A 14,586-nucleotide genomic window follows, 5' to 3' on the forward strand; every position below is an offset into this window, starting at 1 on the left:
GTCTTCCTGAAAAAGAATTCAAAACAAAAGTCATAACCATGCTGATGGACTTGCAGAGAAATATGCAAGAACTAAGGAGGGAGAATACAGAAATAAAACAAGCTCTGGAAGGACTTCAAAACAGAATGGACGAGATACAAGAGACCATTAATGGACTAGAAAACAGAGAACAGGAATGCAGAGAAGCTGATGCAGAGAGAGATAAAAGGATCTCCAGGAATGAAAGAATTGTAAGAGAACTGTGTGACCAATTGAAATCTGCATTATAGGGGTACCAGAAGAAGAAGATAGAGAAAAAGGGATAGAATGTGTCTTTGAAGAAATAACTGCTGAAAACTTCCCCAAACTAGGGGAGGAAATGGCCTCTCAGACCACAGAGGTACACAGAACTCCCATGACAAGGGATCCAAGGAGGGCACACCAAGAACCAAGACATAATAATTAAAATGGCAAAGATCAAGATAAGGACAAAGTATTAAAGGCAGCCAGAGAGATAAAAAAGGTCACCTACAAAGGAAAACCCATCACGCTATCATCAGACTTCTCAACAGAAACCCTACAGGCCAGAAGAGAATGGCATGATATACTTACTGCAATGAAACAGAAGGGCCTTGAACCAAGAATACTGTATCTAGCACGATTATCATTTAAATATGAAGGCGGGATTAAACAATTTCCAGACAAGAAAAAGTTGAGGGAATTTGCCTCCCACAAACCACCTCTACAGGGCATCTTACAGGGACTGCTCTAGATGGGAGCACTCCTAAAAAGAGCACAGAACAAAACACCCAACATATGAAGAAGGGAGGAGGAGGAATAAGAAGGGAGAGAAATAAAGAATCATCAGACCGTGTTTATAATAGCTCAATAAGTGAGTTAAGTTAGACAGTAAGATAGTAAAGAAGCTAACCTTGAACCTTTGGTAACCACAAACTTAAAGCCTGCAATGGCAATAAGTACATATCTTTCAATAATCACCCTAAATGTAAATGGACTGAATGCACCAATCAAAAGACACAGAGTAATAGAATGGATAAAAAAGCAAGACCCATCTATATGCTGCTTACAAGAGACTCACCTCAAACCCAAAGACATGCACAGACTTAAAGTCAAGGGATGGAAAAAGATATTTCATGCAAACAACAGAGAGAAAAAAGCAGGTGTTGCAATACTAGTATCAGACAAAATAGACTTCAAAATAAAGAAAGTAACAAAAGATAAAGAAGGACATTACATAATGATAAAGGGCTCAGTCCAACAAGAGGATATAACCATTATAAATATATATGCACCCAACACAGGAGCACCAACATATGTGAAACAAATACTAACAGAATTAAAGGAGGAAATAGAATGCAATGCATTCATTTTGGGAGACTTCAACATACCACTCACTCCAAAAGACAGATCCACCAGACAGAAAATAAGTAAGGACACACAGGCACTGAACAACACACTAGAACAGATGGACCTAATAGACATCTATAGAACTCTACATCCAAAAGCACCAGGATACACATCCTTCTCAAGTGCACATGGAACATTCTCCAGAATAGGCCACATACTAGGCCACAAAAAGAGCCTCAGTAAATTCCAAAAGATTGAAATCCTACCAACCAACTTTTCAGACCACAAAGGCATAAAACTAGAAATAAATTGTACAAAGAAAGCAAAAAGGCCCACAAACGCATGGAGGCTTAACAACACGCTCCTAAATAATCAATGGATCAATGACCAAATCAAAATGGAGATCCAGCAATATATGGAAACAAACGAAAACAACAACACAAAGCCCCAACTACTGTGGGATACAGGAAAAGCAGTCTTAAGAGGAAAGTATATAGCAATCCAGGCATATTTGAAGAAGGAAGAACAATCCCAAATGAATGGTCTAATGTCACAATTATCGAAATTAGAAAAAGAAGAACAAATGAGGCCTAAGGTCAGCAGAAGGAGGGACATAATAAAGATCAGAGAAGAAATAAATAAAATTGAGAAGAATAAAACAATAGAAAAAATCAATGAAACCAAGAGCTGGCTCTTCGAGAAAATCAACAAAATAGATAAGCCTCCAGCCAGACTTATTAAGAGGAAAAGAGAGTCAACACACATCAACAGAATCAGAAACAAGAAAGGAAAAATCTCGACGGACCCCACAGAAATACAAAGAATTATTAGAGAGTACTATGAAAACCTATATGCTAACAAGCTGGGAAACCTAGGAGAAATGGACAACTTCCTAGAAAAATACAACCTTCCAAGACTGACCAAGAAAGAAACAGAAACTCTAAACAGACCAATTACCAGCAACGAAATCGAAGCAGTAATCAAAAAACTACCAAAGAACAAAACCCCTGGGCCAGATGGATTTACCTCAGAATTTTATCAGACATACAGAGAAGACATAATACCCATTCTCCTTAAAGTTTTCCAAAAAATAGAAGAGGAGGGAATACTCCCAAACTCATTCTATGAAGCCAACATCACCCTAATACCAAAACCAGGCAAAGACCCCACCAAAAAAGAAAATTACAGACCAATATCCCTGATGAATGTAGATGCAAAAATACTCAACAAAATATTAGCAAACCGAATTCAAAAATACATCAAAAGGATCATACACCATGACCAAGTGGGATTCATCCCAGGGATGCAAGGATGGTACAACATTTGAAAATCCATCAACATCATCCACCACATCAACTAAAAGAAAGACAAAAACCACACGATCATCTCCATAGATGCTGAAAAAGCATTCAATAAAATTCAACATCCATTCATGATAAAAACTTTTAACAAAATGGGTATAGAGGGCAAGTACCTCAACATACTAAAGGCCATATATGATAAACCCACATCATACTGAACAGCGAGAAGCTGAAAGCTTTTCCTCTGCGATTGGAAACAAGACAGGGATGCCCACTCTCCCCACTGTTATTCAACATAGTACTGGAGGTCCTAGCCACGACAATTAGACAAAACAAAGAAATACAAGGAATCCAGATTGGTAAAGAAGAAGTTAAACTGTCACTATTTGCAGATGACATGATATTGTACATAAAAAACCCTGAAGACTCCACTCCGAAACTACTAGAGCTAATATCGGAATTCAGCAAAGTTGCAGGATACAAAATTAACACACAGAAATCTGTGGCTTTCCTATACACTAACAATGAACCAATAGAAAGAGAAATCAGGAAAACAACTCCATTCACAATTGCATCAAAAAGAATAAAATACCTAGGAATAAACCTAACCAAGGAAGTGAAAGACCTATATCCTGAAATCTATAACACACTCTTAAGAGAAATTAAAGAGGTCACTAACAAATGGAAACTCATCCCATGCTCTTGGCTAGGAAGAATTAATATCGTCAAAATGGCCATCCTGCCCAAAGCAATATACAGATTTGATGCAATCCCTATCAAATTACCAACAGCTTTCTTCAATGAACTGGAACAAATAGTTCAAAAATTCATATGTAAACACCAAAGACCCTGAATAGCTAAAGCAATCCTGAGAAGGAAGAATAAAGTGGGGGGGATCTCACTCCCCAACTTCAAGCTCTACTACAAAGCCACAGTAATCAAAACAATTTGGTACTGGCACAAGAACAGAGCCACAGACCAATGGAACAGAATAGAGACTCCAAACATTAACCCAAACATATATGGTCAACTAATATTTGATAAAGGGGCCATGGACATACAATGGGGAAATGACAGTCTCTTCAACAGATGGTGCTGGCAAAACTGGACAGCTACACGTAAGAGAATGAAACTGGATCACTGTCTAACCCCATACACAAAAGTAAATTCGAAATGGATCAAAAACTTGAATGTAAGTCATGAAACCATAAAACTCTTAGAAAAAAACATAGGCAAAAATCTCTTAGACATAAACATGAGTGATCTCTTCTTGAACATCCTGGGCAAGGGAAACAAAAGCAAAAATGAACAAATGGGACTATATCAAGCTGAAAAGCTTCCGTACAGCAAAGGACACCATCAATAGAACAAAAAGGTATCCTACAGTATGGGAGAATATATTCAAAAATGACAGATCCGATGAAGGGTTGACATCCAAAATATATAAAGAGCTCACACACCTCAACAAACAAAAAGCAAATAATCCAATTAAAAAATGGGCAGAGGAGCTGAATAGACAGTTCTCCAAAGAAGAAATTCAGATGGCCAACAGACACATGAAAATATGTTCCATATCGCTTGTCATCAGCGAAAAGCAAATTAAAACCACAATGAGATATCATCTCACACCAGTAAGGATGGCTACCATCCAAAAGACAAACAACAACAAATGTTGGCAAGGTTGCGGAGAAAGGGGAACCCTCCTACACTGCTGGTGGGAATGTAAATTAGTTCAACCATTGTGGAAAGCAGTATGGAGGTTCCTAAAAATGCTCAAAATAGAAATACCATTTGACCCAGGAATTCCACTTCTAGGAATTTACCCTAAGGATGCAGCACTCCAGTTTGAAAAGACAGATGCACCCCTATGTTTATCGCTGCACTATTTACAATAGCCAAGATATGGAAGCAACCTAAATGTCCATCAGTAGATGAATGGATAAAGAAGATGTGGTACGTATACACAATGGAATATTACTCAGCCATAAGAAAAAAACAAATCCTACCATTCGCAACAACATGGATGGAGCTAGAGGGTATTATGCTCAGTGAAATAAGTCAGGTGGGGAAAGACAAGTACCAAATTATTTCATTCATATGTGGAGTATAAGAACGAAAGAAAACTGAAGGAACAAAACAGCAGAATGGACTAATAGTTACCAAAGGGAAAGGTACTGGGGAGGATGAGTGGGAAGGGAGGGATAAGGGTGGGAAAAAAAGAAAGGGGGCATTACGATTAGCATGTATAGTGTGGGGGGAGCACAGGGAGGGCTGTGCAACAGAGAAGACAAGTAGTGATTTTACAGCATCTTACTATGCCGATGGACAGTGACTGTGAACGGCGATGTGGGGGGGACTTGGTGAAGGGGGGAGCCTAGTAAACATAATGTCCTTCATGTAATTGTAGATAAATGATACCAAAAAACACCCCCACAAAAATGCAGATTTCTTGCCTTTAACATCAGAACACAAGTATGGATGAATCTTATCAACATAATATTAAGTGAAATCATAAAACTTATAAAAACAATGTAAGTGAAAAGCTAAGCCCCAAAAGATGCATAAAATAAGTTTTTATAATGTTAAAATAACAAGCATTTAAAAAAATCACAGTTTTAGGGTTGCATAAAAAATAAAACTGTGAGATGGAAAGCAAGATGGAAACAGGAGTCAAGATGTGGCTACCATGGGATGGATTAGTGAAGTGGAACCACATTATTTGATACAGGCTTATTGTCAAGGTCCTAGCTTTTTATTATGGGTAGTGGCTTCTCATGACATTACATTGTTTTTAAAAAATTAATTAAATCCCTAAATTAAATCTAATTTTGTGCACCTGAGGTCTCCCCCTGTAAATACATAAACAAACAAACAATTCTTTGTACTTATGGTTTTTCTTTCAATCAGTTGATCAGCCAACTAACTGGACAAAGCCTGTGTCCAAGTCTTCTCTTTCACTTTGCCCCAAAGCATGAGGGGAAATCTCAACCATTTGTCATCTAAGCTACATTTTTCACAATGCTTCACACACCTACAAGTCACACTAATTATCCTTTGTTGGCTTGTGTACTGGTTAGTTTTTGTATTGGAATACATCTCACCACAGATATGGAGCAAGGACAAGTATGCTTTTATTCAAGATATTTACCTGAACCAACTGCAGTATTGCTAGAATTTAGTCATCACAGAGTTGAGAAGAAATTCTAAAAATGTTGTATGCACAGGCTAAGAAAGGTCAATGATCCAGGCAATTTACTACAGGCAAAGCAACTATTACAGGAATAAAAACCAGGCTGAATGCCATGCTAAGCCAATAAGGGGCTCTCCGGTGGAACTGGAGGTAATTGGTGAGACTTGCCTCACTGCACAGTGACATGATGTGATACAGAATTAGAAATAGTGATATTTTCACCAGAAGACAAGCATTAGAAAAGGAAAATGGCATTGAGACAATCAGCCAAAATCAACAAGACAAGAACTCAGACATGACTCTCCAGTTAGACTGACTGGTCGAGGGCAATGGTTGGCCTTGATTAGTCATGCACCAAATCCAAGTTCACACTGGTAAAGAGTCAAGAGGGTGCTTTGAATAAAGGGTCACTTTTCTTGTACTGGAAAACAATCTTAGCAAGAGGCCTTGCAAAATGAAAGTAATATGAATAGGAAACATTCATGAATTGACACAAGGGGAAGCAAGGGGTTAGAAGTTGGATGATATATCCTTTAATTTCTGGTGATTTTTAGGCTCCAAGTTGGTCAACCCTTGACATAAGGCAGCTTCATAAATGGAAGTTTGCTTTTCAGATCTAAGTCATTGTGATTATCGGCATATTTAGACTTTAAATCATTTTAAGGCAGGGAGCATCTTTCATATCCCTGACTGGTGCTTTGAGGAATAGCATGATGTAATGGAAATAGCACTGGAGCTAGGCTGAGCGTGACTACTGGTCAGCCATGTGAGCTTGGAGAAGCCACAGTTTCCCCTGGGATTTTATGCCCAGATGAGATGGGATTAGATCATTCTGTGCACACTTTCAATGCCAGCATGCTGTAATAATATAAATCAGTGGTTCTTAACTTTTTTGAGGTCACAGAGACTGAGGATCTGATAAAAGCCATGCACTTTCTCCCCAAAGAAATGCACATATCTTCCCTATCCCCACTAATTTCATGTACAATTTTGGGCATTACTACATTCCTGAAGTCTCCCATGGAGCACCAGGTGAAAACCCTTGATCTAAGTGATTTCTGGTTATTCATTCATCGAACATTTTTGAGTTCCTACAAGGCTCCAGACCCTGTACTGGGTCATAGGATGATGTCAGTTTTCCTAGATCATTATGGAAAAATTGACCTTTTTTTCATATTTCTGGATTTTTGTAAGTCTTTGGCCAAGTCTTTCATTCAGCAGCAACAATAAATTTTTAGGTTTTTATTTGGGCCAGGTATTGAGAGAAACACAAAAAAGATGTGGCTCCTGACATCAAGGTCTTCACAGGGGGAGAAATGTAAACAATTACAATGACTACTAAACGAAGAATGAATAGGCTTATGATACAGACACGTGAGGTAGAAGGCACATGGTATCGCTGTGAATACTAAGCATGATGCAGTCAGTGGACAAGAGGAGCAAGGGAGGATCCCCATTATAAATTTAAGTAAGAAGGACCTATGTTCAGGGTATTGCAAAGAAAAGCAAAATAAAGACATGCCAGTGAAACATTCTGGGAGAAATCAATTAGTAGATACTAGCAAAGAAAAATGTGTCAAAGGTGATCCTGAAATTTTCAGTCTAGGTGAGTACGAATACACTTAGGTTTTGGAAATTTGACAAATCCATTTTACAGTGTAGTCTTTTAATTTTTTTGTTTTTTTCCTACTTTTACTGAGAAATAATGGACATACATCACTATATAAGTTAAAGGTATACAGCATGATGATCTTATTTACATATATAGTGAAATGATTACCTCAGTAGGTTCAGCTAACATTCCTCTTATCATATAGATATAAGAAAAATTAAAGGAAGAAAATAGGAAAAAAAATTTCTCCATGTGATGACAATTCTTAGAATTTACTCTAACAACTTCCCTATATACTGTACATCAGTTTTAGTTATAGTCATAATGCTGTATATTACATCCCTAGTACTTATTTATTTTATAACTGGAAATTTGTACCTTTGACCACTTCCTCCAATTCCCCCTTCCTTCACCCTCTGCCTGTGGTAAGCACAAGCCTGATCTCTTTTTCAATGAGTTTGGTTTTCTTTTTTGTTTTGTTTTCTTTTAGGTTCCACATTCAAGTGGGATCATGCGGTTGTCTGACTTCTTTCACTTAGCACAACACCTTCAAGGTCCATTCATGTTGTCACAAATGATAGGATTTCCTTGTTGTTTTTTAATGGCTGAGTAACATTCCATTGCATATATACACCACAGCCTCTTTATCAATTCATCCACTGATGAACACTTCAGTCATTTCCATGACTTGGTGATTGTCAGTGATGCTGCAATGAATGTGGAGATTCAGATACCTTTTTGAGGTAGTGTTTTCATTTCCTTTGGATATATTCCCAGAAGTGAAATTGCTGGGTCATATGGTAGTTCTATTTTTAATTCTTTGAGAATCTTTCATTTTGTGTTCTATAGTAGCTGTACCAATTTATGTCTATAAATGTCTATTCAGGTTCTTTGCCCATTTTTTAATTAGATTATCTGGTTTTTGTGCTATTGAGTTATATGAGTTCTTTATACATTTTGGATAATAGCCCCTTATCAGACGTGTGGTTTGCAAATATTTTTTCCGCTCTGTCGGTTGTCTTCTCATTTTGTTGATGGTTCTTTTGTTGTGCAGAAGCTCTTTAGTTTGATGTAGTTCCACTTGTTTATTTTTTATTTTGTTGCTTGTGCTTTAGGTGTCACATCCAAAAATCATTTCCAAGACCCATGTCAAGGAGCTTTGCTCCTATGTTTTCATCTAGGAGTTTCATGGTTTCAGGTCTCACATTTAAGTGTTTAATCCATTCTGAGTTAATTTTTGTGAGTGGTGTGAGATATGGGTTCATTTTCATTCTTTTACATGTGACTATCCAATTATCCCAGCACCATTTATTGAAGAGACTATCTTTTCTTCATTGAGAATTCTTGGTTCCCTTGTCCAAAAAAATGACATTTTAAAAAATGTGAATATCAGTCCATACCTCAGCAGGAAAGATTTAACAAAATATTAATGTCAACCTTAAGCAGAAATCTCAGATGTAAACCCCAGGAAGCATAAGCATAGTGGGAAAATGGTAGCTGCGTAAATTCATTTCTCTCCAGCACATCAAAGAGTTGGCATTCTGGGCCTTTGCTAAGATTTTGCTCCTAGTCCCGGAACTATAAAGATGTACATTTTCACCTTGTACAAAAACAGACATTTCAGAAAGGATTTCAGGACACAGAACTTTGTAGGCTCTGGGGCCATTCAGAACTGGGTTTAATCCAGGATCTGAAATGCACTGACTGTTTAATAAGCAGTTGGACGAGTTACTTAACCTTGCTTTTCTGATCTGTAAAATGGCAATAATGATGACTGCCTCAATAAGGAGTTTGTAAGAATTAAGTCAGTTAATATATGTAAAACAGGGTCTTACAACCAAAAAGTACTCCCTGAACAGAATGCTAATATACTTTTCTATAATTCTATTCTATAATTGAGTTCTAGCCATGAAAATACTATTCATCTTACTCTACGGGAACATCTGGCCACATAAAAGAGTTTCTTGGGACAAAATATGAAGACTCCATGACGACTTTTGGACCTCAACAGCCTTCAATCCTATCATTACAGAACTGTTGCTGATCTATGAGGCCCTGAGCCACAGCCAGCTGGTTCTTAGGGAGCCTGTACCTCCTAATACAGCCTTACCTGTTCGCTCTAGGCCGAAGGAATGATTTTCATACTTGCCACTCCTTGTAGTTACAGTCACGTTGTAGAGGCGGCCTGGGACGAGGGAGCTGAAGGAACATTCGCTGACAGACTTGGCGATAATGAGGGACTGAACCACCCTGCTGTCGTGAGAGAGTGTTACCACGTAGTTATCCACATCTCCAGGAGCCGGCAGCCAGGAAATGCTGAGGTAGTCATTACGGCCAGAATTGTTCACCGTTACGTCACTCACACTGGAAGGGACTGTGATTTAAAAGGAGGGAGAAAATTTAAAAGAAAAACACAGTTGAAAGTTTGAGTCATCTGTCGTGGTCAGCCAAAACAGTGGGCTCAGGAGATTGGATCTGATTCCCTAAGAGGTCAAGGAATTACGGGGATTTCACTTCAGCTTCTGGAAGCTGGGTGTTCTTATGCCAGAAGGCTAATCAAACTAGCCATGCAAGGAGGCCTTTGGGATGCCTCATAAAATACAAGGATGCCGCCACTGCATTTTTGTGGTCTTGCTCTTTGTATTTTAGGTGGAGGCATTTTTACGTGAATGTGTCAGGATGTTCCCTCTGTAGGAGAGAGAACAAACATTGAACAATCCACGTGAATCAGCTTGAACCAAACTCATCAACAGCAAAGATATTTGACGGGTAAGGTGAAGAATGCAACAGCTTTTCTAAAGAGCTTAGCCTTTGGGATAGTGTTGATCTTCTTATGATGAACTTATTTATTTATGGGGAGTCTAATAAACTAAACCAGAAAGGTGTGTTTTCCCTTAACAAAGCATTTCCTGCCCTCTAGTGGCAAGAAATCAGCTAAAAGCCTATCCTGGAAGCTACAAATCAGGAGATTGGACCAACTGTGGGCAGAGAGCTACTGTGGTGATAATGGCCGTAATCATTTGCTTATTTATCGAGGTTTAATGCCACAAACATTACCGAGAACCTCATATTTGCAATGAATACAAACATAGGAAAGATGTGGTTGCCTTCAAGGAGGTCCCGGGCTAGAAGTCTGCAAATTAATCATTGTGGTGTTGAGTAATGGTTGTACCATGCATCAGAAATAAGTACACAGTAAATAATACTGCCAGTAATGAATATCAGAATAAAATACTATGGTATATATAAACTGCATACTGCTTCCCTCATTGGTTGTTTGACCTCAGATAAAGAGTTTCATTTAATTGTCAATATCAGTACATCACGAAAAATGGATGGGATTTGACTAGATGAACTCTGAGAATCCTTCTAGCCTAATATGCTCTGAGTTTGTGGTTTAAGCCACAAAATCTTCTTTACACTTATAAGCACTTAACCATCACCAAAAATTATAAACAGCACCCTATTTAATAACTTTCCTAATGCTGTTCCATGTATATGGATATGTTTTAGATATAAAGTTGAACTTTTAGCTATAAATACTTTTATATTGATACCTTCTTTCCTTCCTTTTTTCCTTTCTACCTTCATCCATTTAACCATCTGTATATCTCTTGGTTGCTCTCAAAAGAATTATACTTGTTTTTCAAAGCTGCTAGAAATTTTTGCAACTACTAGTATTTTATTTAAAAAAATACAACTATCAAAAGTTTTGACAAAATTAAAATTCACATTTATGAAAAAATAAGTATAAAATTAGTTTGGCTATCTTTTAGAATGAGCATTTTTCTCAGACTAGAATTAGACTTATTTAACATGTCTGATATCTTTAATTTTAAATATTCTGCCACTTCACCTAGGCTGGGCGGGTGTATTTTTTGTATGTTTCAACTCAATGGAAGTATAAGTGAATGAGAAAACCTTTTAAAATTATTTCAGTATTGACCAGTATTTCAGCAATTTGAGTAGATGGTAATGATTATCAAGGCTTTAAGCCACTGATTTTTTTACAATCTGCTGTGCACATTACTTACTTATCTGGGCACCTTTGAAATTCTAGTTATGTTTCTAAAGCAGTACCCCATTTTCCTTCTTGCTCATGATGTCTATACTAACATATTTGAGTAAAATAACTCATGTTATATTTATTCATATTTTGCCCTCTCCTCAAAACTTTATGATCATTTGTCAAAAATGAAGACAAATTTCTTCTCATTTTCACATACTTCTGTTATATTATGTGGTTCAAATACTGATAACTCTGTTACAGTTAAAATATAAGTATAAAAATAATTACAAGTCTCAACGTAATTCAAATGATATCACACACCAAACTATTTTAGTATATCACTAGAGTTAAGCAGGAGTTGGAGGTCCTGTGGTGTTTTAAAATGGGAATTAACTTGTATGGCAGTGTCTGACTAGCTGTTCACCAAACCATTTCCTTATCCTCTTGGACACAGAGCAGATTGTATTTTCCAGCCTCCCCTGCAGTTGGGTGCAGGCATGTAACTGTGTTCCTGGCAATGGAATGTGGGTGGAAGTGATGTGTCTGCTTCTAGGTTTGGTGTCCTCCCCTTCTCCATAACCTCTATTCTCTGGAGAAGTGAAGGGAGTTCTAAGAGGAAGGAAGAGCCACAGATGGTATGAGCCTGGATCTCAGATTTACTGCTTGGAGAAGAACCAACCAATAGGGTTGTCCAATCAGGAACACCCACATTGTACAGCTATATAAGCAGGAAATAAGTCAGTCTAATCTGACTAACACAACTGCAATTACTGGAAAATGGATGAAAGTCCTTCTCAACTCCTCAATTTTCTTGTTATGTCTTATTCCCTACTCTGAAACTGAGTGTTGAGGTGAATTACTGGGGAGGAATTAGAAAACAGAGGTTTAGTAAACTAAGTTAGTGGCAGAGCTGTGATCAGAATCTAGACCTACTGATTCCCAAGCAAGCTTTTGAGTCCCCCACCCTCCATTATGCTATACCTATGGAGGATGCCAGCAACAATGAACAGAGAAGGAAGAAGGATGCAGGCAATTGTATGCTGCCACAGACTGAGGGAAAGGGCCATACATCAGTGAATTTCTATCAAAATTTCATGAGATTTCAATGACTTAGTTGCTCTTTTAGGAGAGTTAATGTTCCTTGGGTTCATTAAATAGATGAGATTCATGATTTAAGAAACGGGGACATATCTATGATGCCTGCAGCTGATCTCAGAATCTAAGCATTTTAGAGATACAGAGGGAGGAACCTGAAATCTAGCCTACATGATCATATAAGATTAAGTAGGCAAAGTCACTGACCTGATTCTGGGTTCACTAATAATTGTCAGTTTCTATTGGATTTAATTTTTTTTCTTTCTAAGAAACTGGAACATAAATTTTATATTATTTATTTATGTTCTTTCTTTTTCTTATGTAGAAAATTGTATTTCCTTCTTTGGTGCCATGCCTCTATATGACACATATAACCATATGACACTTACTTGTTTATTTAGCTCTCTGCCCTATTCAACTGTGACCACCATAAAGTCAAGGAACGTTGTTTAGGTAGTGAACAGCGTTAAGCACTTATCTAATGTTGCTTATGAAATACATATGATTTGAGAATTTTATTAATTCAACATTTGACCACAGAGGTTGGAGATCATTTCTATGTCTTGAAACAAGAAAATGAAAGAGAGTAGAATATGTTTGTTATAGAGTCTCATTACCTGTTTATCTTCACTGAGACATAAACATTTCAAAGGAATTCAACTGAATGAAACTTAGACATCAAATCACTGTCATGTCATCACAAAAGTTTTCTGAGAGTTATGATGCATTTATTGGAGATTTTAGAAAAGTCAGAATTCATTCTCTTCTACCCTCACCCACTCACCAATTTCCATTCCTGAGAACAGCACATAGCAGCTGGATGATATTAAAACTTGGCTTTTATGAAGGTCAGAGTTGGATCTGTTTTTTCAGATGTTTTAAAAATTCTAGAATTTAAAAAATATACTCCGGAGGGTCCATGTGCTTTTCTTACCTGTCCTTCCTTCGACCACCACTTGTCGGGAAGAGATGCCTCCGCTTACTGTTGTGACCACCACAGAGTAGAGGCTGCCTGATTTGAGGGAGTGGAAGCTGTATCTGCTGGTCTCACTGGAGACACTTTCGTTTTTGATGACCACATTTTCATGGATCAGTAAGACTTGGTAGAACTCTATGTTTCCCAGCGCCCGAGTCCAGTTAGTAAACAGACTGCTGGTTGTCTCTTGGTTGGCCACATGCAAGCCAGTCACTTGGGCAGGCACTAAAACACAGTAGACAAAAAGAAGAAAAAACAGATGGCACTTAGTCACCCTAAGGAAGTATAAGAAAAGTAAGCCAAAAATGGAGAAAGTCTTGAAGACACACTATAGACATACTTGCTCTAGACTCTCAGCTCTATTTTCTGTGGCCTATGGTGAACTCCTTCTCCAGGGAGACCATTATGAAAAAGCTGCTTATATGGGAAATCAAAATTATTTTGGATCCAAGGATGAGATGATGCATGCCTATTAAGTAGTTCTGATTTTAAATGTTCAGTATTGAAAGAATGCTATTTTTAAAGATTGCTTACTTATGGGACTTCTTATTTGCCCTTACCCCATGAGAACTCAAATTACATGATTACCTGAGCATCGGATGGTTGTTATGAGGTGGTAGTGGGAAATCCCTTCATGATTAGGTTGTAGCCTAGAAAACTGGTTAATTCTTTACTGGCACATTCTCAAGAGGGCTATTATCATTATGCATGAAAATGCTATAATAATATAAGTTAAATTATCATATAATAATAATAATAGCAGTAGTAATAATAATAATGACAACTATTGAGTGCCAGTAATGGGTTATGTGCCAGTTATGGGCTCTATGGTTTATAGAAATTATATTATTTGATACTCATTCAAAAGTCCATCAGGTTGATTTTGCTATTCCCTCTACTGAGGAAGAAACCAAAGGTCATAAAATGTAAGTAACTTGGCCTGTATCCCAGTGCTAACAAGTAGTCAACCTGCAGTCCAAAGCCTAATCTGTCTGACCTGTGGGCTTGTGACCTTTTCCTAATTAGCAACTATTATGATTTCTAACCTAACCATTA

General features: G+C 37.6%; 1 protein-coding gene across 4 annotated transcripts in view; it reads right to left on the bottom strand.

Annotated features, from left to right (window-relative positions):
- The window catches only part of PTPRB (protein tyrosine phosphatase receptor type B), a 130,101-nt gene that overhangs the window by 48,320 nt on the left and 67,195 nt on the right, over positions 1–14,586 (bottom strand). For all 4 annotated transcript variants that reach the window (XM_073215594.1, XM_073215593.1, XM_073215592.1 and 1 more), the window contains 2 exons: positions 13,489–13,755; positions 9,561–9,824 (listed from right to left, as the gene is read on the bottom strand). In XM_073215594.1, coding sequence (XP_073071695.1) covers positions 9,561–9,824; positions 13,489–13,755 — 531 coding nt within the window. The remainder of the gene's footprint in view (positions 1–9,560; positions 9,825–13,488; positions 13,756–14,586) is intronic.

Source organism: Manis javanica, chromosome 10, assembly GCF_040802235.1.
Source record: "Manis javanica isolate MJ-LG chromosome 10, MJ_LKY, whole genome shotgun sequence".
Taxonomy (NCBI): Eukaryota; Metazoa; Chordata; class Mammalia; order Pholidota; family Manidae; genus Manis; species Manis javanica.